At 41.5% G+C, this 27,224-nt stretch overlaps 1 protein-coding gene across 1 annotated transcript in view; it reads left to right on the top strand.

Annotated features, from left to right (window-relative positions):
- The window catches only part of rb1 (retinoblastoma 1), a 136,444-nt gene that overhangs the window by 33,368 nt on the left and 75,852 nt on the right, over positions 1 to 27,224 (top strand). The window contains exons 10-11 of the mRNA XM_084320652.1: positions 14,107 to 14,216; positions 22,632 to 22,709. Of these exons, the coding sequence (XP_084176778.1) occupies positions 14,107 to 14,216; positions 22,632 to 22,709 (188 nt within the window). The remainder of the gene's footprint in view (positions 1 to 14,106; positions 14,217 to 22,631; positions 22,710 to 27,224) is intronic.

The following is a 27,224-nucleotide window of genomic DNA, read 5'->3' as shown; positions in this document are numbered from 1 at the left end:
ACAATACACAGTACATAAATTAAAACAAATAGACAAAAAATGAGTAAAGAAAAAGTGTGACATGGGTCCTTCGGTCCATTCTACATTTGCATTATTTATTTACATTTGTATTCATTTCCTTGTATCCTTTTCAAACCTCTGTGATGTCGTTACTTCCCCTCCTGTATTCTTCCCATTTTCCCCATTTCCATTCAAACTTTTCTTCTTGCAGCCTCAGCAGATGTGTGATTCTCTCCATTTCCTGTATCCCCTCTACCAACTCTATCCATTGATCCTTTGTCGGCACTTCTACCTTGTACCACAGTTTAGTTAAAGCTTTCTTGGCTGCCACTATCAATAATATTGATATTTGATTAAGATATTATCTTAATCAAATATTTGTCTTCCCCTTGGATTCCTTCCTGTGACAGATTCCCCAAATACAACACTTGGCCTCCCTGGGGTATTTCGTATCCTATTATTTCATTTATTATCCCTCCTATCTCTTCCCAGTAGTGCCTTATCTTCTGACATCCCCAGAATATGTGTGTATGGTTCGCCCCTTCCTGTCCACACTCCCTCCAACATGTTTTCTTTGCTGGTGTGTAATTGCCCTGTATTTCTGGTGTTATAAAGTATCTAATTATATTTTTCCACCCAAACTCCCTCCATATCCTTGATCCTGTGGTTGTTTGTTGTGTCTTACATGTGTCATACCATTCCTCCTCTGTTATCTCTATTTCCAACTCTCTTTCCCACTTTTCTTTCACATACAATGTTGTATTTCCCTTACTGTCCATTATTGCCTGATATAGTGCTGATATCACCCTCCCCTTCCGTCCTTCGTATGACTTTACCATTATCTTAATTACCCCATTCTGTTCTTTGTCTCTATCTTGCTTTATTTCCTTGTTATAGTAGTCCCTAATCTGTGAATATCTAAAGTGGTCCCTATTCTCTAGTCCGTATCTTTCTTTCAATTTCTGTAGAGTCTGCATCTCCCCTCCTTCTGTCATCGTGCACATTGCTGTTATACACCCCCGTTCCCACCTCTTGAACCCATGGTCTTCTATCCCTGGTCTGAATTTGTTGTCGTGTGCTATCCATCTCAGTATCTTAGATTCTTTTTCTAGCTTGTATTTCTTTACTATTGTGTTCCATATGTTTATAGTGAATCTGGTAATTGGATCTAGTAGTTGTTCCTGTCTTCTGAACAGCTCCCTATCTCCTATCAGTGCCTGCACTTGGAATCCCTCTCTTTTGGTTTCTATATCTTTCCATTTGGCCTCATAGTTCACATTGCACCAGCATGCTACTGTTCTAAGCTGTGCTGCATAGTAATAGCTTTCTAAACTGGGTACTGCCATCCCTCCTTTCTCCTTTGGTAATTGTAGAGTCACATATCTGATCCTTGGCCTTTCCCCCCCCCAAATGAATCTTCTGTCTATCCCAGGGGTGGCCAACCCGCGGCTCGCGAGCCGCATGCGGCTCTTTGCCCGTCAATGTGCGGCTCTTCCATCCATAAAAAAAAATTTTTTTTTTTTTTTTTTTTTTTACTTTTTTTTTTTTTTATGTCACTCATTCCATAAGGACGTAGAATAAACATTTACAATTTTTTTTTAAATGGTCCATTTGCATGTTCTTGGTATCTGAATCTAGGGACATAGGATCAGTGTCAGAAATAGTGTGTCTGTTACTAGGCTTGAGTAAATTGTAATGAACCAAAGGAGAATATCAATTCTATTTAAAAAAAAATTATCTTTGACTGTAAATAACACCATGCTAAAATTGACCAGACCTGAAAAATCTAAGCAAATGAATAAAGGGAAGATGATTAAACAGAAGGTTTTGTAGATACAGTACTGAATTCTGCCATCTTTTTTATAATGTAAATTTCTCCACCATTTTTCATCATATTGCAACACCGTTTTTTGCAAGACGTTCACAGAAAGGTAGAGAAACTAACTGCGTTCTGTTTTATGGCAATAACGTTCAGGTTTGTGGGAGATAATCCCAAAAAATAAGAGAAATTAAAAAGTAAATCAAGAAGTCAGATGATTGACAGGGGCTGGTGTGAGCTGGGTAGGGTAGTTTTTCGAAATTTGAAAGCCCTGAGTCTCTTCCTTCAAAAGACTACACTCACTTTTGGCTGTGCCACTTCCTCCTGTCAATAATATGCGCCGGTTTCCGACTCAATGCCCTGAGATTTCTATAATCTTATATTTCACTAATAACAGTTAAAATAATTGGTAAACAAACATAATGCTGAAAATATACACTTTTACTGTATATCTCGGGCTTAAGAGGTTAACCCTGTGAGGCCCAAATTAAAAAGAAATTAGCAACTTCAGAGGCCAGAGGGTGGGACATATAAACACATTTACTATCAAATAGCATTGTGAGGCTGAACAACAGGACCAATTGACTATACATGTGCTTAAAGGGGAACTATCTTATAAATGGCTTTTTTCAGTGTTTACCATTGTTTCTTAGCTATGTGGACTTATATTAATAGGATCTATGTCTCTAATTCTCATATTGGCGCATTCTTCCAATTCTCCTCTCACAATATTCACCCTCAGTGAACTGAGTCATCTGAAAATGTGCATATCTGTGATGTCAGAGATTTCTCAGCTGCATAATAATGTGGCAGTTGATGTGGCAGTTGGCACCAGGCCACACAGTGGTTGGAGCCCAGCCTCAAAACGGCTTAAGATCTTGAGGTAGAAAAATGCGGTTTTTAGTACTTGATTAGAAATACAAAACAATGCATTTAAAAAAAAAAAAACCTAGGTGTTCCATAGACTCACAGGAATTGTGTAAAAGTGCCCAAATAGTGAAAGAAATAGTAAAATAGTTCCCCTTTAACATTTTTTAAATAAACATTATTTTTTTAAATGGCTAAAAGTGATTTTGTAATTTTGCAACCGTGGGTCTCACAGGGTACTTTTAACCCTGTGAGGCCCAAATAAAAAAGACATTAGCAACTTCAGAGGCCAGAGGGTGAGACCTATAAACACATGAAGGGTGCCGTGACTGAAAAAAAAGGTTGAGAAACGCTGGTATATGGTGTGGCTCTTTGTGGTACCACAGTCATTTTTTTGTGGCTCTTAGTCTCTGACTGGTTGGCCACCCCTGGTCTATCCCATTCCCTAAATTGTTCGTAAGGTTTTTTTCAATAAAATTCATTGTTTTGAATTTTTAATCAACTACTTTGGTGCACCACTTTCTCTGCACAAAATCGGAGGAAAAAGGAGGGGGAAGAAGATCAAAAAAATAAAAAATTACTGATCATGCGCGGATGAACGGGGGGGGGGGGTCGTTTATAATTCCGTGATAGTCAGTAAATGCTTTATGTAGTATGGGTGATATATTGATCAGAGCAGTTTGCAATAATAATAATAAACACTCACGCTGAAAATGACGTCAGCGTCCTCTTACCGTTCGCCGATGAGACTGGAAGAAAAAGATCCCACTTATTTGACGTGGCTCGACTAGATCCATTTCCGGTTTGTATAATAATAATAAACGCCCAAATCATATCGATTATTGAGTTATGGCAGCGATCCATATGTACGATGTGTGTCTAGAGTCCCGCAACAATATGTGAGTGCCGGACGCATTTCCCCGGTACACGGAGATCACCAGAGATCCATTTCCGGTTGTAACTCGTCCGATCACCACCAGGCGGCAGTATTGAAGCGTTGCAGAGTTGTGCAGGCTCCCACTGTATCAGCCGAGGCTGGGTGAGGGCATTCTGAATACCATGGCGAAAAAATTAAATATGATTTCAATAACGTCGTACGCCGTGGAATGGCAGAATTAGCATGATCTTGAAACACGTTGTACGACGTTATTGGCGGAGACAGTGTTAAGGTTTTTTGCAGAGAAAAAACCCCACTCAGATTATGCATTCTAGCGGCCTCTTCAGTGCTGTTCTCAATGGGCTGTTTCTGTGCCTGTAACAAGCGAGCCTTTGTATGCATCTTGTACACATGCATTTTATCAAGATATCTTCACAACGCAAATACACGTGTATACCAGGTCTCAAAACAAACCCATGTTGCATGCTGCTAATGGTTATCATTAAAACCGGTAAGCGTTTCATTACTCAGGGGAGTATATTGCGAGGCTGGTATGAACACCGTTGAGAAAGGAGAATGCTATTGTTTGCTATCGTCACTCCAGAGAACAGTGGACGTTGTTTTATCACGCCAGCACTTCCCTAGTGCTGGCGTCACCAGGTAACAGAGCTGTAGCTACTAACTCTCATGAAGCTTCTCATTCCTACTGTTAGCTTGACAAATATTTGTTCAAGTTGTCCGTTTGACACATGGTAAAATGAGACGTTTTATTTACGCAGCAGCACAGTAAAACCACTGTCAGATGTAATAATTGAATCCAGAACTTCAGAAATCCAGTAAAAGTGGTATTATGTTGTTAAAATATTATATATAAATAGATATACTGATATTATATATAAATAGATATACTGATATAGAGTGATAGTCAGTAACATGCGTCTCTCAGTCCCTCCGCTCTGCTGTAAGCGGAAAATACATGTTCTGGTATCCCATTCCCACTTTATCCGATCAAGAGCGAGAACTAGTTATTAAGCACATATTTAGTTGAAACAAATAATCTGCCAGTGCAGTAAGCAAATCTGGCATGGCAAGATTTCTTGAAATAAGTACAAATATCTAGGGGGAACGAGATACCAGAAAATGAATTTTCTGTTTACTGCAGAGTAGAGGGACTGGGATACCCATGTTTGTGACCAAACACTCTATCAGTGATGGTTGTTGGAATGTAAAGCTATTTAACACTTATTTTACAGCACCTGAACACCTACACACCTTTTTAATAAGCATTGTTTAACAGTCTTTGTGCTTCTGAATTAAATGTTTTTTCTTCTTTTGTAGACTGAATGCAGACTAAATGCTTTGATTTGAATGATTAAAAACATTATGGCAATATGTATTTCCAATCTTAATAAAATTATTCAATTAATCATAACAGCCTAATTGATTTACCCCTAAAACCTCTGAGGGGAGTAGTGGAGTTTGATGTGTTGACGTCATTCAGATTTCTACAGCGCTACTATTTTAGTCAAATAATGCTAAAATAAAATCATGGTACCTAGAACATTTTAAAAGTAGCACATGTAACTTCAAACCTGTGATGGATATTTTCAGGTATATATATATATACTGATCATTTAGGATGTGATGTTCAATTTGATTTAGATTCTTTAGGCAAAGGTTTGACGCATCATAAAGTAGGGATGCACTGATCTGACCTTTTCAGTCCCAATACCTGGGCCCTCATTTATCAACAATGCGTAGAAAGTGTTCTATTTCCGTTCCTACGCACGGAATTTAGAATGTGTGTACGCACAGAAAAATCGGGATTTATCAAACGTGCGTACACAGGTTCTATGCACACTCAGTGTTGATAAATACCATTTGTTCTACGCTCCGCGCTCGTGCACGATTTTAAGTATTTGCATATAGAACCGCCCGTAATTAACCATATACGGTAATGAAACACCCCCATGAAATTTGGAAAAGTGGACTAAGCCGAGCGAAGCATGTTATGGGAGAAATACGCGACAGGCTGACAGACGTGTACATGTACGGTGATGTCGGATATGATATCTATTAACTTCCTAAAGACCATTGCTGCCTGGGCAGCGCAAACACTAATAAAGACCGTTAACCACTGTTTGCCATTGGTGTCATTAATAACCATGATGGAATATGACTGCCTTTTTTTCTTTCGTTCGATTAATACCCAGGGATTAAAGTTATCCGTCAATTTGATTCCAAATCGCGACGGGTCTTCCGTAAATTTTCTACCTGCATGGTTTAATATGATTTGTAGAGGCATACAATCTATTTTGATGTCAGTATTAGGTATAGCCTATATAAATTATATATGCATAGCCTACATTATGCAACAGTAATTTGTGCATAACGCAGCATGGCACAGACATGTCACACGGAGCCCCGCGAAGCCGGCATACAGTAAACTAACCTGATCGTTAATATAACTGTTGTCCTTGTATCTTTACGCTTATGAAATTATTTTTTTTGTATCCACTTTTTCTCCAATTTTTTCTATATTTTCTCCCATCCCAATTTCGTATCATCCAATTCAACCCTCCCCTGTCATGAACGCTGTTTCTTGCCTCCCACAAGCCGGCTGCAATGTGGACTAAGTCATACATAGCACAAGTCCCCTCCGGTACTTGAGGTAACAGCAGTCGCATCTTTTCACCTGCGCAGCTCGATCTCTCAGTGGCGAGGAGTAACGCGTGGGAGGCTCACGCTGCCCCCGACACTTCCTGATTCTACTGTGCAGGCGCACCAACCGACCTGTAGGAGTCGCTGTCCACAACGCCCGATCCCCACCCTTCAGTTTCCCTCCCCGTAATACGGCCAATGTGTATTACTGTGGACGACCAGCTAAACTGAAAGCAAATGTGGAGCGCTGGGCTCGAACAGGCGAGCCCAGCGTCTCCAGATTTCGTGGCGAGCGCCTTGCCCACTACGCCACGTAGCCGCCCACATTTAATAATATTTATAGGCTATAGGCCCTTGTTTGTCCATAGCCTATTCTCAAATGGCAAAATCTCGCTGACGGACCCATGTATAGCCTATATCATATTCCTATATGTCTCCAAGGAATCGTGGGGCTCGGAGAAGAAAGGGAACCCCTGCTATAGCCTATCCTTTATAATGTTATAGGCTATTTTATTTACAGTAGTCTATTTATGATTTGTTTCCATAGCCGGTCTCAGTTATGCTGTGGCTGAGATGGGTCGGGATTAATGAATCTGATAGGTGACTGCTTCTCGGCTATACTAATTAAAGCCACGATTGAAAATAATGTACTTCCTTCTTGACAATAGCATATACTATAATAATATGAGAGCATACAAGAACAATGAATCTCACTGCCATGTAGCCTACGCCATGTATAGCCTGTAAGTGTGTCTGTCCACTATGTTTGTTACTTTGTTATTTTTTCCCCCTATGTAAAGCGACCTTGGGTCTCTTGAAAGGCGCTATATAAAATGAAGCTATTATTATTATTATTATTATTATTATTATTATTATTATTATTATTATTATTATTATTATTATTATTATTATTATTATCCAATCCAACTTTATTTATAAAGCGCTTTAACAGCCACAGGGGCACAAAGTGCTGTACAGAGGGAGCATATTAAAAACTATAAGCAGCACTAAAAATGGATAAAAAAAAACAAAAAAAACAAGAGTACCAAAAAAGAGAAGAAAAAAAGAAGGTAAACATAGGCAGCAATACAAATTTAAATAGATCAGAGTACTTAAAAAATATTTAAAAGCAAAGGACACAGTAACAAAACGATACAACAACACAGTAAGACAATAAGATCATAAAATCAACAAGCTACATGGTGTCGAAAGCCAGAGAGAAAAGGTGGGTCTTAAAGGGGCTATGCGTTATAAATGTCATTTTTCAGTCTCTAGCATTGTATTATAGTAATAGGAGTTCGTATCAATGTGTTTTTGGGCCTAAATACTATATTGACGAATTCCTCAGCTACAGCCCATCCCCTGTTTGCCTCTAGTAAATCAGGTCATGTTGATTTGACGACCTGGTGCACGTCACAGGGCGCTGTTTATAGCGCACAGTGATGTGATTGGCTCTGTGGTTTTAGTAATGCCCGCCTCCATTCTTCGACAGACAGACCGGCGTTAGCTCTCGGGACTCGGGAGCGATCGCTAGCTAGTTAGCACCAGCCGGGGCCGGCGTTAGCAACCGGGGGCGTCGCGGAGCATTCAGCCTGCTGGCTACCTAGATCCACTTCAACCAGCGTCGCGGAGCATTCAGCCTGCTGGCTACACAGCTTGTCGGTGTGCTAATAGCCTCTGCAAGCTAACGGTAGCTGGCTCCAGGCTATTAGCACATCGACAAGCTGCTGGAGCTCCCGACGCTCGGCTGGTTGAAGTGGATCTAGGAATGCTCCGCGACGCTCCCGGTTGCTATCATGTGCAGGTCCTCTTCTCAGACCTGTGTACTGCACACGCATCATGCAAGCTACACATCGCTGCATGTTGATCAATGGTGGCCCACTCGGTGCATCACAGTGGGCTACTATTGTGCTAACAACAACCGCGGTGTCCGGCTTGTCGGCCGGCATGAGTGCTCGATTTAAAATGGTTCTCTCCTCTTTGTATACCTTTGTCCTCACAAGTATTCTGCCAGGGAACTTATGGATACGACAATAGTAGTAGTTATAAGGTGTTTGATCATTGTGTCGTTGTACATATTGTGTATACACCGTTAGAAGCTAACGTAGCTTAGCTTGGTAGCTATTGTGCTAACAACATACCCCGACGTCTAGCTTGTTAGCCGGCATGAATGCCCGATTTAAAATGGTTCTCTCCTCTTTGTATACCTTTTTCCTCACAATTATTCTGCCAGGGAACTTATGGACACGACAATAGTAGTAGTTATAAGGTGTTTGAGCTTGTAACGTTAGTTAGCTCATAGCTATCGTTTGAGCTTGTAACGTTAGTTAGCTCATAGCTCTCGTGTACCACGATAGCTATGAGCTAACTAACGTTACAAGCTCAAACACCTTATAACTACTACTATTGTCGTGTCCATAAGTTCCCTGGCAGAATACTTGTGAGGACAAAGGTATACAAAGAGGAGAGAACCATTTTAAATCGGGTATTCATGCCGGCTAACAAGCTAGACGTCGCAGCATGTTGTTAGCACAATAGTAGCCCACTGTGATGCACCGAGTGGGCTACTATTGATCAACATGCAGCGACATGTAGCTTGCATGGTGCAGTGCTTTGCCCCACAGGTCTGAGAAGAGGACCTGTGGTACCCTTGACTGAGATTTCATAATCAAAACTGTTAGATCAACCCTGAAAACTGAAAATATCTGTGGTAATAGTTCATAACATGGACTCTCAGAGTGATGGAACCTATGTTAGCTTCTAACGGTGTATACACAATATGTACAACGACACAATGATTTACATTATTACAAATATGGTAACGTGGTTGTGGCTTTTACAAATAGTGGTAACATATATATATATAGATAGACAGTACTGCTACATCTCTATATTTATGACATACCATATTTGTATGTAACCTGAAACCTAAGGGGGGACCCTGATGTAAACAAGACGAAAGTCTTTCTCTGGTCTGCATCCCCTTAACAATTGTGTGTATTGAGCTGTACTGTATTGTACCCATTCTACAATCTGTTAATAAAGTTTTCAATCAATCAATCAATCAATAAGACCTCCACCTGGATGGAATGACGGGGAGATGGGCGGAGCTATTTGGTGGGTGGCTGTCACTCAAAGTGTGGGTGGAGCCAAGCCAATAATAGCCTGCTTTCATGAGGCTGAAAAATGCTGGTTTTGAGTACAAGATTAGAAATATAAAACAATGATTATTTTTGGAATAAAAATTACACATGTGTTACATAGACTCACAGGAAGTGTGTAAAGTTGCCCAAATAGTGCTAGGAATAGCACTGCATGACACCTTTAAGGAGGCCTTTGAAACAGGGCAGTGATGAGGCCTGCCTAATCTGCAGTGGCAGCTCGTTCCACATTTTGGGGGCGACAACGGAGAAGGCACGGTCCCCCCTGAGCTTACGCCTAGTTGTAGGCACTACTAGGAGCAGCTGGTCAGCTGACCTGAGAGAGCGAGAAGGTGTATAGACCTGCAACAGCTCAGAGAGGTAGGGTGGTGCAAGGTCATGAAGAGCTTTAAAAGCAAATAAAATAATTGGAGTGAGGATAAAATCGGTGAGATGTGGTCAGTTGATGCCAGTTGATGCCAGTTAAAAGACGTGCAGCGGCGTTCTGCACCATTTGAAGGCAAGCCACTGAGGATCCACTCACCCCTATATAAAGTGCATTGCAGTAATCCAGCCTAGTCGTCACAAATGCATGGATTACTGCTTCAAAATTCTGCGCCTGTAGGATGGGCTTAATTTTGGCCAGCTGCCTTAACTGGAAAAAACTCGATTTGACCACGGCCTTGATCTGGCTGTCAAATTTAAGGTCTGGGTCGATTTTTACACCTAAGTTCTTTACTATTGGTTTGACATGTTGTGCCAGTGAACCCAGATCTAGCAGTGAGGTCACAGAGGGGCCATCAAAAACCATGACCTCTGTCTTTTTGTCATTAAAATTAAAAAAATTCAATGCCATCCAGGATTTAATGTCATCGAGACATTTGGTCAGCGGCTCTATGGAAAAGGAGCCAGACTTTTTTAGTGGCATATAGATCTGGCTGTCATCAGCGTAGCAGTGAAAAAGAATGCCGTGCTTTCTGAGGATGCAACCAAGGGGCAATAAATAAATAGAGAACAGGACGGCGCCAAGTATCGAGCCCTGGGGTACACCATACAATAGGGGGGCAGTAGAGGACACAGAGTCCTCGAGCCTGACACAAAAAGATTGATCTGCCAGGTAGGACTTGAACCATTCAAGGGCTATGCCTCTGATGCCCACCCACTGTTCAAGGCGGGCAATTAAAATGTCATGGTCCACCGTGTCAAATGCGGCCGACAGGTCTAAAATGACCAGGACAACACAGTCACTGGAATCAGTAGCTAAAAAGATGTCATTAAAAACTCTTAAAAGTGCCGACTCAGTGCTGTGCAGGGATTTAAAACCAGATTGGAAAACCTCGAGAATATTGTGCTCGTTTAAAAAATTCATTAGCCGAGTATAGACAATTTTCTCAAGGATCTTTGATAAAAATGGCAGTTTAGAGATGGGCCTAAAATTTGGCATGGCTGCAGGATCAAGCCCAGGCTTCTTGATCAGGGGCTGCACAACCGCATGTTTAAAAAGTGCCAGGACCACACCAGAGGACAGGCTGCTATTTATAATGTTGAGTACAGTAGGCCCAACAGCTGGGAAGACTTCCTTAAAGAGTCGAGGTGGAACAGCATCATCTGGGGAGCCCGATGGCTTCATTTTGCCAATGACCTCCTGTAAGGAAGACAGCGTCATGGGCACAAATGTGTTAAATACAGCGGGGCTGGGGACAAAAACGGAGGGGTCATAAGCAGGAGGTGAAATAGAAGCCCTAATGGAGGAGACCTTATCAATAAAGAAGTTAAGGAAACCTTCACAGGCAGCACGAGAGGCCTCCACACAGGTATTATTATTATTATTATTATTATTATTATTATTATTATTATTATTATTATTATTATTATTATTATTATTATTATTATTATTATTATTATTATTATTATTATTATTATTATTATAATAATATTATTATTATTATTATCACGTCTGTGCGGGAGGCGGGAGCTCACAAATAGACTGTTAGTCTCAGTAAAGTTTCAACGGAGGTCATCTATTCTAACCAACAAATTGAAGTAGAAAGCATTTCGTTGTGACATCTTATTTGGAAACATGACACACAAAATAATAGTATTTAGCTTTTTATTTTAAACCATATTTAATCGCGTTCTGCCTGGGTGTTCTGCGTCATAAGCACGGAAGCTTATTTCCGCGTTGTAGTCTTCATATTCTACCGCTGGGCGCCAGGTACGCATGCTCTGAGCTGTGCGTATATATTAGGGGTGGGGGAAAAAATCGATACGTAGTAGTATCGCGATACTTTGCGTGGCGATACTGTATCGCTACAGGGACGCCAAGTATCGATATTTAATTATTCATATTTATTTTTTATTTTTATTAAATTTTTTGTATAAGGAAGTTGCATTGTTCATTTCAATACCTGTAATAGTACAGTAGTCCACACACATGTGCATTCAGTTAATTTGGAATATGACTGTAATACAAACAGTTCAGTTTGTCAGGTACATGCAACACAGATTACAGTGTTTACATCCGTCTGCTTGAGAAAATACCATGTTCTGCAATAAAATGATTGAAGTGAGATGAACAGACTGAACTTTATTTTATTAGATAAAACATGTTGACAGTTTTACTTTGCAGTTAAAAAAGATAATAATAATAATTTGATAAAAAATAAATAAAAAAGAATCGGGATATATCGAGTATCGCGATACTATCGTATTGCGGCTCAAGTATCGCGATAATATCGTATCGCCAGGTCTCTGGCGATTCCCACCCCTAGTATATATACGCACAAAGTCAAGCACACGTTCAAATTGATAAGTCCCACACTTTGCTTAGAAATGATTGTACGCACGGGTTACGCACATATCTGTTCGTACGCACCATTGATAAATGAGGGCCCTGGGCTTTGGGTATCGGCAGATACTGACGACTGATCCGATCCATTACTTTTAATGAACAGTATATAGACTTCATTTTGGGGTCATTGAACAGAAAATATTGAGATATAATAAATTTTTCTCCATTACAAAATGTCAAATGTCTAAAATACAGCAAGTCAAGTCACTGTGCTTTGATTTCTGGTATGATGGACGTGTTTCTTGGTATCGGATTTTAGTATTTGGGAAAGTCGCAGCAGATACCGATATTCTACTTTAGCCTGGTATCAGACTGATATCCAATATCAGTATCGGTCCATCCCCATCATGAAGCTTACATTTGACATATGCTGTGGAATATTTTAAATGAGCCAAACAGTGAAACTGTAGAAATTGTATATAAAAATAGAACATACCGGTAGTTTATTTTCTGTTTCTGTATGAGTATGCTCAGTTTACAATCAGAGAGACGAGTGTACAGTGTACACACAAGCGTCTGACCAGAAAGTGAGAAAGAGCTCTGGTCAGACTTACAATTAAATACCAGCTGGGAATGACGAATGAAAACGAAGATGAAAAATTAAAACAAAAGATGGGTTTAGGGGTTTTGTCGTGTCTCACACAAGACTGGAGACGAGGCCAAATGTCATATCTAAGTCAAACTGTCTTGGGCCTTGGCCGTTGTTTTAAGAACAATGTTAACATTTTCCGTGCCACGGGTCCGGTGCCCCGGAACCCCGTTGCGTGCCAACGCCTACTTCAATGATAGAGCTCTCATATTTGCGAACGCATAAACTATATCTTAAATTATGGCTATGTGTATAATATGGCCATCGCTTATCAATGACTTGTTTGCAGTCAACACTGTCTAAACGGATTGTTTTTTAGTCGGTTCATTTCCGTTTTATACTATTTTGAAAAACTTGTTTTTTTGAAAGTGTCAGGAAAATATAAAGATTCTGTGATAATCGCCCTTTAGTGGAATACACAGGAAAAAACGTTGTAATTTTTCTGCCTATTTATGAATCTGTTTCAAATAAACGCTAGATTATCGATAGTATATGTGTACTTATGCACGCTATAGAAGCGGGCTGAAAAATCTATTATCCATTTCCTGATCAGCACACACACACGCACACACACACATAGGGCCCACGTTGATATCTCTGTGAAAAAAGCTCTGATTATCCCAAGACTGGTAAAATAGATTCCTTACCTCAGATCAGATGTTCTCCAAAAAGATTATTCCAATTCCTGATTGCCATTCCAAATATCGATCGTGTTTATTGATCCAACGCTGGGTGGTCGAAACACAGATTCCACGCTGTTCTGATGGTCCACAATGAATCCGATCGGCTCGAGTTACATGCCTGAGAAGTAAAATGTGGAAGCAGGTTTTTTTTTTTTTTTTATGCGTTTCATTCAATCCAATCCAAAGGGGTGCAGTACCACACGGAGACACGATAGGGGGTGGTATTTTCCCAATGGATCTCAGAGAGTTCCAGTGGTAACGGGAGGCTAGATTGATGAAATATGAATGGAAATCGCTAATAAAAAAATAAACGAGATCTCTCGTCGTTGGCACTCAAAGTGTTAAGACTGTCGCCCTAGTGTCTGAGCTGTATATTATTTAACTATATTAACTAGTCAAGGCTGTACAGAGAATATGTATTTTATGAACATGATAATATTTTCGACCACACTACCTTTTGAATAACTTTTAACGTGAAAATGTTATGGGACAAATTCTATTTATTTCCCTCGAGGCAAATTACCTAGTTTTTTCCTTTGTAAGTTTTACTAGCCATGGAAATGTTATGGGACAAATACTATTTGTTGTGGGTAAATCTTAACCTTTTGTTTCCCTCCAGGCAACTTACCTCAACAAGCTGTATGAAGAGCACTACCTCAAGAGCAGAGACTTTGATGGACGACTGTTCTTGATTGGAGACGAGACTCTTCTCACCCCCAAAATAGAACCGTGAGTAGAACCATATCATTTTAGTCTGTGTTTCTCAACCTCACATTTTCAGTGTTTCTCAACCTCAGTGTTAGGGCATCATGAGGGGTCTCCTGATATTAAAACGGGGCCACTTGAAACATTTCGAATTCAATTAAAATGACTGATAATATTATTTTGCAACATAAATTTGCTCACAATGGGCCTCACTTCAACAATACTCTCTTATTATTTTTCTTATATTCTTACTTACCTGTCTGTTAACACTTTGAGTGCCAGCAGGGGGCGCACGATTTAGCCCTCGAGTGCCAGCGCTATAGTCAATACCATTTTGAAAAACGTTCGTTTTTGGAAACTTCCAGAAAAAAAGGTGATTCTGCAGGAATCGCGCTTTAGTGGAATACACAAAACCCGTTGTAATTTTTCGGCCTATTTATGAATCGTTTTCAAATAAACGTTAGATTATCGATAGTATATGTGTACTTATGCACGCCAGAGAAGCGGGCTGAAAAATCGATTATCTTATTTCCTGATCAGCACACACACACACATATGGGACACGCTGAGATATAGGTGAAAAAAACTCTTGATTATCCCAAGACTAGTAAAATAGATTCCTTACCTCGGATCAGATGTTCTTCAAAAAGATTATTCCAATTCCTGATCGCCATTCCAAATATCGATCGTGTTTATTGATCCAACGCCGGTTACTGGAAACACATATTCCACGCTGTTCTGCAGCTCTGCAATGAATGGGATTGTCTCCGGTTACATGCTTGACAAGTAAAATGTGGATTCCCGACTCTTTTTTTCCCATCCATTTCATTCAGTCCAATCCAATGGGTGCAATACCATCCGGAGAGACTATAGGGGGTGGTATTTTCCCTGTTCGAGCCCAATGGTAACGTGAGGCTAGATTGATGAAAAATGAATGGAAATCGCTAATAAAAGAAATAACGATTAAATTACGAGATTTCTCGTCGTTGGCACTCAACGCATGGCATGAAATAACGAGATTTCTCGTGGCTGGCACTCAATGTGTTAAGAGAACAATAAGACCAGGCGGTTAGGTGGCCGAGCGGAGATTGCGTTCGTCACCAACCCCGGAGCTGTGAGCTGGATTCGCCTGTTCGAATCCAGCTCACAGCTCCGGGGTTGTCACCAGCTTGGCTGGCCGTCTGCACTAATACAATTGGCTGTATTAGAGGGTGGGAGAAGCTGGCGGGGTGGGTCCGGGTCGTTGTAAACAGCGACTCCTACAGTTCGGTCGGGGCGCCTGCTAAGCGCGGATAGGACTCGAGGGGGATAGTGTGATCCTCCCACACGCTACGCCCTCTCGATGAGAATCCGCGCTGCCAGGTGAAAAGAAGCGGTGATTGGCTGGACGTGTGTCGGAGGAAGCACGTGGTAGCCTCCACTCTCCCAGATGATCTGACTGTGGGGGGTAAGTGCGCAGCGACCAGGAAGGGACTGGGAATTGGCATACGACTAACATTGGGATGGGAGAAAATCGGAGGAAAATGGAGGGGGAAAAAGACAAAAAAAAAAAAAGAAAAGAGAACAATAAGAAAAGCCACCGCCACATTCATCAAGCCGTTCTTAAAGTCCAAATCTGTTCTTACCCAGGTTTTTTGAATGGTGAATCCACTCATTCTAAACTGGATGCGCGTTCTCGCAAAAGTCATTTGCATACAGAGACACGCCTCGCGGGCTCATTATAATACGAGAGCCGTGGGTCTGCATTGTATGAGCGGATCCCCCGGCCGTATTCAAGCGCTGGAGCGCTTTGCGATGGATCAAAATTAGATGGGAATCGAATGTATTGTCATCATACAGCACCTATAGCTATATAGTGGAATAGACTGTATTAATATAGTAGTAATATAATAGTAGTTGGCTAGTTGCGCGCTTCTGGCCACCTCCCGCAGTGCGCGCATACAAAATGAATCATTCCAGCAAAGTACTGTAGGCTTTGTCAATACTGACCGACTGTGCGTTGTCAAGAGCCAATCGCACAGGTTGGGAAATACTTAACGGTTAAGCAGCCACTCATCTGGCTCTGCAAATAGATCTAGAGTCTGAATATCTCCGCATATATAGCCTGATGACTGGCAGTGCGCATAGTACAGTGCATGCTCCAAGTCAGACTGGATGACACATCTCTCTCAAATCCATTCTGAGAATGGAACGCAGTGCCCACGACGCGGGTCAAAGTCAGCTGTTTATTTATTTTATGTTTTACTGTTTGCATACGAGGTGGTCCGCAAATGTTTTTGATAACAATCTAGTGGTCCGCATAAAACAGAAGTTTGGGAACCACTGATATAGACAATCTCTAAATATGCGTTCTATGCTACGTATACAGTACTGCATATCTGTATGTCATGTCATAAATGTCATGATGTATATCTGTATGTTGTGTATGTCATTATGAATTGAAAATGGGGGACCCTGATGTAAACAAGACGAAAGTCGTTCTCTGGTCTGCCTCCCCTTGACACTTTGAATGCCAGCCACGCGTTTTGTCGTTAGTTCATGCCGACCGTTGAGTGCCCGCCAACGCTATATAGCGTTTGTTTGTCGTATTTGTTTTTATTGGCGATTTGAATTCATATTTCATCAATCGAGCCTCAGGTTAGTGTTGCAGACTCTCTCTGAGCTCAATTGGGAAGATACCGCCCCCTATCTTCTCTCCCTGTGTAACGGCACCCCATTACTTTAGACTGATGAAGGGGGGGGGCAGTTTCCTCATTTTACTTTTCCGTCAAGCCAACTGAAGAATCCATTGTGATCGCCGGCCCGGAAAACGTGTGGATTATGTATTTACAGTACCCAACGCTGAATCAATAAACGCGATCGATATTTGGAATGGCGATCAGGAATTGGAATAATCTTTTTGGATAACATCTGATCTGAGGTAAGGAATTTATTTGACCAGTCTTAGGATAATCAGAGCTATTTTCACCTATATATCAGCGTTTGCCCTATGCGTGTGTGTGTGTGGCTGTGATCGCTGATGAGGAAATGAGAGAATCGATATTTCAGGCCGCTTCTATAGCGTGCATAAATACACATATACTATCGATAATCTAGCGTTTATTTGAAAACGATTCATAAATAGGCCGAAAAATGACAGTTTTTGTGTATGCCAGAATATTCCAGTAAATGCCGATTATCACAGAATCTTTATATTTTCCTTGAAAACGAGGGCTTTTCAAAATGCTATAAAACGGAAATGAACCGCTTAAAAAACAATCCGTTTCAACAATGTTGACTGCAAACAAGTCATTGATAAACGACGGGCAGATTAGACACATAGCCATAATTTAAGACAGAGATTATGCGTTCACAACGCTATCATTGAAGTGGGTGGTGGCATTTAACGGGGGTAAGGCGCACCGCATGGCTGGTAATCAAAGTGTTAACAATTGTGTGTATTGAGCCGTACTGTATTGTACCCATTCTGCAATCTGTTAATAAAATCTTCAATCAATCAATCAATGGCCTGGGCGCGTCTATGCTTTTACCAACGTGTTTGTGTTTCCGCGTTCCCTTTTCTGCACTCTGATTGGCCACTGACCTACGCTAGTACGCCCCCCTCGTAAGTAGAGAGTCGGCGCTGCACTCAACCGATTCATTCAACAGGAAGCGATTTGCGAGTACAATACACCATCACGCCAGAGTGGATAAAGAAATGCTCCAGAAATGAATATGCGTAGGGAAAGGCTTAACGAGTCAGCGCGGGAGCGCACACACAAAAGCACACATGCATTATATCGATTTATTAACACTTTAACTGCCGGAAGACGTGTTTCAGGCGTCCTTCCCCGCCATGCTCAAGTTGCCGAAGACGCCGTAACTCGTCTTTGATATCAATATTTCAAAAATCTGTGATAGGATTCATATTTCCCATCCGCTGGCCTGAGACCCACCAAAAAGCCCCACTGAACCCTCTAGCGGTTCAAGAGCGCCATCTGGTGGCCGATCGGCGCAATCGCCTAACAGGAAGTTACTTGGATGATGTGCTGTTCTCCCATATTACTTCCGGGCACTCGGTAAAGGTCCCGGCACTCTAGCTCGTCACAATACATAGCGATCCGTTGCCAATAACTCGATAAACAACATGATTTGGACGTATATACCATTATACAACCTGGAAATGGACCGGGTATTCCAACATCCCATAATAGGAAAATGTATACTCCACGCTCATCGCCCAACGGCGCGAGGAAGATACGGTAAGATTCAGCGTTATTTTTCAATGTCTTCTATACTAACTGATCTGATGAACATTTGACCCACATTAGATGAATGGTATAACGCTGCCCACGGAATTATAAACGCCCCCTCGCCCATCCGGTCAACATCAGATGACGTGTAGTAACTTCCAGAAGTCCGTCCAGTTGGATTTTTTTTATATCGCGCCGATTGCTATCAAACTGTATTTGATCATCAATATAATGCATTTGGGGCTATAAATCACGTTCTGGAGAAAGCTCAAGTTTCAAGTTTCAAGTTTCTTTAATAGTTGTCATACAGAAGTACAGAATACTTTCATACAAAATGCTTCTTACTGTTACGCTCCAGAGACTGTGCTAGACAAGATAGTATCAAATAACATAGTATAGCATGTAATTTAGAAGAAGAAAATGAGGTCACAGTGTTCGGTATAGACATATGTACAATGTTCTGAGTTACCATATAATATACAATACTATGCAGTGTACTAATGTACAGTACTATATAGTGCAAAGCAGAAATGGGATGAGGTACAATTTAGGTACAATTTACAGTAAGGTGTACGAGTTGTAGTGCAATCCTTCATCAATAAATATAAAGTGTGGGGAGTGGGTGCTACAGTGTGTTTGTTTAAAGTGGGTGTGTGCTATAAATTGTGTGGAGTGGGTGCTACAGTGTGTTTGTTTAAAGTGAGTGTGTGCGTGTGGATGTGTGTGCTATGTGCGTTTGGTGGTTGTTGTTGTGTAGTGTTCATTGTTCGTTTAGCAGCCTGATGGCCTAGGGATAGAAGCTTCTTCTGAGTCTTTCTGTGCTCGCCTTGAGACTCCGGTATCGCTTGCCTGACCGCAGCAGTTCAAAGAGGCAGTTGTTCGGGTGACTGCAGAAAGAGATGAAAACATACTTATACTTTAGATCATATTTTAGTATGAATATGTGAATGAAAAAGTTTAACGTTCATACACCCTGAACAATACATATAGGACATTGAATGGGCCCTAATAATGGCAATTTAGCAATATAATTTAAAAAGTTATAGCCCTGCAAAGAAGGGGAATTTCTCCATAGACAAATAGAGCTGGCAACCTATGGTATATCATGAATTTAGCCTTAGGCAATCAAAGTGTTAATGCCAAATAATGGACGACGACCGCAATTGGCACTTGAAAAGTGTAAATGATGGATTAGTCAGTAACAATTCATGACAGCTTTTATAGCTCAACTGGTTAGTGCCCTGCCTGTGGACCATATGGTTCCCGGTTCGAATCTCTTGCTTACTTTTTTTTCGTTTCGTAACGTTAAATAATCTATCCACTCTGGTGTCCCAAAAAGGACAATAACACCACCCATACTGCACCTTATGTGAATACTGTGATACTGTGAATACTGTATATTTCAGTTGGTTAGATAGTCAATTCTATTGACGTATTTGTTTACACTGCTTGTGTTGTTTTCACTACCTGTGTACTAAGGCTGAGCCCGAATGTTCGAACGTTCGAACGTTCGTTTGTTATGTTAACATTCGAATTCTAAATCAAAATTAGAATTTTTTATTTTTAATAATACATTTTTATTTGTATTATTCATTCTGTTTGAACCAATGTGGTTTTTCTTCACAGTTGCAGATAAAGATTAGGCTACACTAATATTATAGTATTAAAAAAAACGTTATATTCATTAAAGAAAGTTGATTTGATAAAAAAGAGACTCATTTAATCAGATTAATCACTTTATTCAAATTGAGGATATTTAAAAAATATATATATATATTTTATTTATATATACTTTGATTTTTTTTTTTTTTTTTTTTTTTTTAATTAAAAATGAAGGTTCGAACGTTCGTTCGTAAAACCCTGACGAAGTTCGAATCCCAAAAACAGGCTTCGGGGACAGCCTTACTGTGTACCCCCCCCCCCCATGCTGCTATGATGCCTGAATTACCCCAAGGGGATCAATAAAGGAATATCTTATCTTATCAACCAGAGTGGATAAATTAATTAACGTTACAGAAAAAAAAGAAGTATCCAAGAGATTCGAACCGGGGACTAACCAGTTGAGCTATACAAGCTGTCATGAATTGTTATTATAAAATCCTGTCAGGAAGCGTGCCTCAAAGCATGAATGAACCGGCATTTACCGGCATTTCTAAGCACTTTAAACTTACCAGAACTTTAGCGCAACAGCGGAAACAGCTGTTCCTGGAGGCAGTACTGTTATATGCATTTGCATTTCAGCGTCCTGCTACGCTCATAGCGAGGGGGGCGTACTAGCGTAGGTCAGTGGCCAATCAGAGCGCAAAACGGGAACCCGGAAACACGAACGCGTTGGTAAAAGCATAGACGCGGCCTGGGCGGCCAGAGCATAACTGTTCTAACGGCAATATATAATCCATTTCAGACAGAATGCACGCAATACGTTATAATAATAATAATAATCATTGAAAAGTTCTGTATTTTTAAAGTCGTATTTGGGGGCAATTAACCAATGGTATGCTTTTTGATTTTATTTTTATTTTGGGTAAGAGTTTCTTATCTGGGTAAGAGTGCTCTCGACCACTCTTAGAATTTGGTCTTGCCTGAGAGAAAAGCAACAATAAGTTGATGTTGGTCGTTGAGCAGCCTGACAGCCCGTGGATAGAGGCTGTTGGTCAGTCTGCTGGTTCCGGACTGGATGGATCTATACCTTCGAGCAGAGGGCAGCAGTTGAAAGAGATGGTGTGCTGGGTGGTACTGGTCTTGTAAGATGTTAATTATACGCCGTAGGCAGCGGGAGGTAAAGACTGTGGAGATATCTGGGAGGCTAGCTCCAGTGATCCTCCTTGCAGCCTTGACCACTCTGTGGAGGGCCTCCTTCTCTGCCCTGCATGCAGCTAGAAAACCACACCAGTAGTCCGTACGTGAGTAAACAGAGGAAGGGGGCAAACTAAGGGGAAGGAAATCAGAGGACCAATTAGGTAAAAAGGCAGTCAGGCAGAGTCATTGATAAATTTGGTGAAGAGATTTGAGTTGAGATTTGAATGAGTCCAGGGATGTTGCGGATGTTTGGAGGGAGGCAGTTCCAGAGGGTGGGTGCAGCAACGGAGAAGGCTCTGGGTCCGACAGTGTGCAGGTTGGTGGGGGGGATGGAGAGGAGACCGGCGGAGTCGGTGCCTCCGGGGTGAGATGTAGGGATTGAGGAGGTCAGCTAGGTACCGTGGGCAAGGGAGTGAAGGGATTTGTAGGTGATGAGGAGGATCTTGAAGGTGATTGGGGACTTGACTGGAAGCCGGTGGGAGTGATGTGGTGCCAGGAATTGGTGAGAACCCTAGCAGCTGAATTCTGGACATATTGTAGCCTGTTCAGGGCATTGCTGGGTAGCCCTGCAAGGACTGCATTTGAGTAGTCCAGACAGGAGGTGATGAAGGAGTGGATGAGTGTCTCTGCTACGGAGTGGATGAGTGTCTCTGCTACGGAGTCAGTGTGTCTCTGCTGTGTGTCATTAACGCACACTTTTAAGAAATGTGGGGGGGGGGGGGGGGGATTTGGGTCACATGTTTTGATCAGAATATGAGGTCACCTCCCACAAAAGGTTGAGAACAGATTAGATGTATCTTTATTAATCCCCTTGAGGAAATTCAGGGGTCATAGCAGCAAAGGGGATGGGGGAGGAGAGGTACAGGCAGGGTAATATGAATAACAATAAGAAATAGGAATACAAATGTAAGTGTAAAGGTGCAGTAGATGATAAAGAACAAGATTAAATGTTAAATAAAAATAAAAGGGTCTGATCTGCTGGACAGGTAAGACATACAGTATGTATACTTTATCGATAATACCGTAATAACACAATGTGCGTATGTACAGCCCCCCCTGGTACGATATACAGATTCTATCCTAAGTCGACCCCATTACAAATATATATATAGCTAACCTAAGTCTACTCTGTAATACTCTGCAATACTCCATACTGAGTCTTAGTCTAACCTGGTATAAATAATCAGGTTATCAATAAATATGCGTATACAAATTTAGATCCAAGGTGCTAGTAAATGAACAAGTGACGCGAGTCCTTATGCAACTGTGTGGGATTCAGTAGTACTAGTTAAGAGTCTAACAGTTCTCCAGTCGTTAGTTGTTTACCCATTTATTCATTCATGTGTATTTTGACGGGGTTCTTCTGCCAGTATGCATTCTATATGGTTGAGATGGTGTTTGTGTTCAGATGCCAGGTGGAGAGGACACCGAGGAAGAACCAACCTGAGCAGGAGACTGTACTCATCCCACCCCAGACACCCGTCAGGTGAGGAGTGTTTCTTTTCTGTGCAAATGGCTTCACACAAGGGGATAAAAGGGCCTCTGTTTTGGTTGATAAATGTTGGATTATTCTTCATTTATTCATTCATTCAACCTTTATTTAAACTTGAGGGACACTGAGGTTTCCCTCATTCACAGTGACATTGAGTATACAACTAAAAGAGATATAATAAAGAATAACTCGAGTTCGACACTGTTTGGCGAACAATATCACTTACCCTTAGCTGCCAGAGTTGTACCCTTCCTGCTGACTTCTTGGACAGAACTTGTTAGTCACTTTGGATAAAAGCGTCAGCTAAATGACTAAATGTAAATGGGACGTATTTATTTTTTAATGTTCCTGGTTCAGAATATGTAAAACCCAAGTGACAACTGAAGCTTTCTAAAATAAGATGCAATTTTGGACATTGACTCCGCTGCATGGCATAGAATAGTCATGGAATGCAGTTCAATGTAAATGTGTAGAATGTATATTGACCTGAGCTCTACGTTTTCACTTGCATCACATGGTCACTAAGGCCATGGTTACACTGGGCTAAAACAGCAACGTTTTGTTGCTGAATGATTACGTTTGCATGTCCAAGTTAAAAATAAACGCATAAACCGAAAATGGTGCCATGTAATTTGCGCGATACGGAGCCGTTCTGCCCAATGCCCATGCGCAGTAGAGACCGACGCCAAATTCTCCCCCTCCCAGACCCATGTCATGTCAACAAACCCTTACCACGCAAGAGTTGACTACATGAGCAGCTCAGAGCTCCTCTTTCAACATAACAAGCATTAAACAAAATGGCCCAGTCATCTATTCACTTTTGTTTAATACATGAGGCGTTGTCTAATGTTATCTAGCTACTGATAGCTCCTGATATCAACATCTGATATCATCAGTTTGGCATTAGTTTTCGCAGGTGCTGGCTGGCTACCGTCGCTCGTGAGCTAACGTTAACTACCTAGCTAACGTTACTTTCAGACCCTGTTAGTCAAGTTGAACTATCGCTCTGGGGACGCTGATTAATATAACAAGCTACAACAGTCTCCATTTCCTTAACAATTGTTTGTATTGAGCCGTATTGTATTGTACCCATTCTGCAATCTGTTAAATAACGTTTACATCCATTCATTCTGCTAGCATTAACGTTACTTCGCTGCTAGCCACAATGCTATACTGTTATACTGGCATATCCCAATCACGTTAGCACGTAAACTAACAAAATCTGCGATATTTTTGTGAAACTCCGCTCTTGGTGGTCAATTGTGTTGATGTTAGTTTTGTTTCATCAACAAATCATCAACAAATGAGGCCGAACACGCAGTGAATGTATCCGTTTTTGCAGTGGCGGCTCGCCACTAGGGGCGCACGGGCGCCGCCCCCCCTTCAGGCCCCTGGTTATATGAGAGTAGAACAAGAAGCATTATCTTTTTGTTTTTTGTTTTATAGCCCTATAAATAATATAAACATGTTTAAAATGAATAATATTTATTAATTTTAAGTGTTTGTGTTTCCAATGCACAATATAACGTTACTATATAAAATAAAAAAAATACTCGTTTTCAGGAACAGGAAGTGACTCACTTTTTTTCTTTTTATTTGTTTGTATTTCTCGGCCCGGGCTAGACGCGATAGCGCTCTGAGTGCGCGTCCCTGTTCGATCGCTGTATCCGTCACAGCCAATCAGTGCGTACCACGTTGTGCGTTGAAATATGACTATTATGTTGGAATCCGGGCGCGATTTGAAGCGGTCTAGTCAAGCGTTTAGAATTTCCGTCTAGAATTTCCATAGCCGCATTTCGCGGAGACGCTCTCTGATTGGCCGACGCGGCAATGCCAGTTTTTTCCTTAGCCACAGTTTGCAACATGTTCGAAGCTGTGTGTTGTGAACTTGTGATTCAGTCTGGAGTCTGGACAGTGGGCATTGAGTGGAATGGATATACATCGACACCAGTCTGGGGGACAGTCAGTGGACATACACTTTATTAAGCCCTCCGGCTGGACCACGTTTCAATTAAACAAAGTGAGTTAATTCTCTCTCTCTCTCTCTCTTAGCCAACTCAGCTAACTTTAGCTGCTGTTAGCCACTCAGCTAATGCTTAACTAACGCTCTCTCTCTCTCTCTCTCTCTCTCTCTCTCTCTCTCTCTCTCTCTCTCTCTCTCTCTCTAATTTCGCCGCGTGTGGGGCATAACCACTCAGACAATGAATGGTAACTTGTTTAAAATGACGAGATATACAAATGTGATTATTATTGAATGGATCTGACATCATCAGAGAGAGAGAGAGAGAGAGAGAGAGAGAGAGAGAGAGAGAGAGAGAGAGAGACAGAGAGACAGAGAGACAGAGAGACAGAGAGAGAGAGAGAGAGAGAGAGAGAGAGAGAGAGAGAGAGAGAGAGAGAATATTCGCCAATGCGTGCCTTGTACATGTTTGCAAAATGTTTGGTATAGCGCCCCTAGTGGCGAAGCATCCACGAGCCGCTACTGCGTTTTTGTTTATTGCACTTTATTTCTTGCTGAAAAATAAATGCTATGTGGCTAAATGACTCATGCAAGATATAAAGATGGTGGCTTTTGAGATTTTGAGCAGGATGTGGAGTGTCTCGTTCAAACCTTTCTGATTGGTTGAAAATGCCCGTCATGTTTGAACTACATCGCCACATACTGCTTTGGCATCGTACTACATGTATATAGTAGATGAGACAAAAACGACGTCTAACTTAACTCTTACTTGCCTGCCAATACGCAGCGTTCTGAAAATCTAAACGAAATGAAATGGCCCTAGTGTAACCGCAGCCTAAGGAGCCACCATGGTGAGGTCTGCTTTAATGCTTCAGTCTGAAGTCATGAGTTTGGTTTGGTCTGATTGTTAGTGCAAATGGGAGGAGAGAGGGGGCGTGCATGTTGAAGCCAGGCATTCCTTCCATTGATTACATTTACTTGTTTAGGCAGTAGATACAACTAGATACAGTCATTTACCACTAAAACCATTTTTAAAGTTTTTTTGGTTTTAAATTAGTGCTGTTAGACGATAAAAAAATGTATCTAATTAATTACAGGATTTGTAATTAATCTAATTAATCACATTTTAATCACATAACCATTTTAGGCCTGCTATTCTATATTCTATAATTGTAACTGAGGGGTACAATTCCCTGACTGTATTACTAGATATGATACTTACTACCACTACCTTTGTACTTAATATTCGGCCACCCAGTACACGACATAAATATATTATCATGAACACTCTCACGTAGATGAAACGGATCCAACACAAATGTACGAATTAGAAACAGGTCTTTATTTCCTACACAGCGATGGTGTGTAGAATAAGCACTTAATCACTTAATTACATTTATGAATTGAAATAGTATGCACTTTTATGGCAAGGAGTATTCGTCGGTATATCAATAGAGAATGTCCAATCTCTGAAGGCGCAGGTGGTAAATATACGACCTGGAATAGTTAAGGAATAACAGCAATGATACTTTAATGATTATAGGCTGGATACACTAGAGGGGGTTAATCCGGTCGCTTGTAAGCCGACAGGAGTAGGAGGGGGGGGGGGGTAGAATCCAGCTGCCTCGTCCGGCCAAGGGTATCCCAGGTGAACCCACTGTAGTGCCGTTCAATGCGCCGGCGATCCTTGGACCACAGATGAAAGCAGGTGGACTCTTTGTGGGCCGGCTCTCTCCGGTCCACGGGGGAGAGACGTGAAGAGACCTCGTCTTGCAGAGCGTCTCCTCACCTTGCGTCCTCTCCAGGGGGGGGGGTTCCAACACACGGCAGTGTCGGGGGTCTTTATCCATGGAATAATCAAAGTATCCAAAGCATAATCCGTGCCTGGGAAGGCGGGCTGTCGTCGGTAGAATAATCCGGTATACAGGTCCACTCGCTCGTCGGCTCTGGGGCTCCTCGGGTGCAGCTTCACATAGGGTCAACCACCCTGGGTAAGCAGCCAGTTCTCTGCCCGAAACGATGGGGTACTGACTACGGTAGTATTCTCACCGCACGAAGCACTATATATTAACAGACTATTATTAGCTTAATAGACTACGTCCAACTCGACGATATAGTGCCAAATATGACTATTCAAATATTAATATACACGATGTCTCAATACCGATGGTAGGCCGAACTTGGCCTTACTCCCACATGTGGCGTCGCGGGGAGGCTTTACGTCTGTGACTCTATTGGAGGGTAAGAAACTGGACTGAAAAGAAAGTCCTACTTTAGTAGCGCAGTATATATACGCACTATGAACAAATAGTCCCATTAGTGGTGCGGTAGCCAAATTCCTACGCGGAACTAGGACTTGTTCGTACATGTCGAGCGGTACGTTTGAACTGGGTCTGAGGGGTATGGCAGCCTGGCACCAAGGTCTCGACCAATAGTAGAATGGAGACTATTATGGGATGTTCAGTAGGCTAGAATGGATATTCAATGCATATTGTACAAGGAATATACAAGGGATATCAGGGAATATTAGAGAATATACAAATACAATT

Source organism: Notolepis coatsorum (genome assembly GCF_963971535.1).
Source record: "Notolepis coatsorum genome assembly, chromosome: 8".
Taxonomy (NCBI): Eukaryota; Metazoa; Chordata; class Actinopteri; order Aulopiformes; family Paralepididae; genus Notolepis; species Notolepis coatsorum.
Note: the sequence above shows the minus strand (reverse complement) of the source record. Positions and strands in the feature narration are given on the sequence as shown.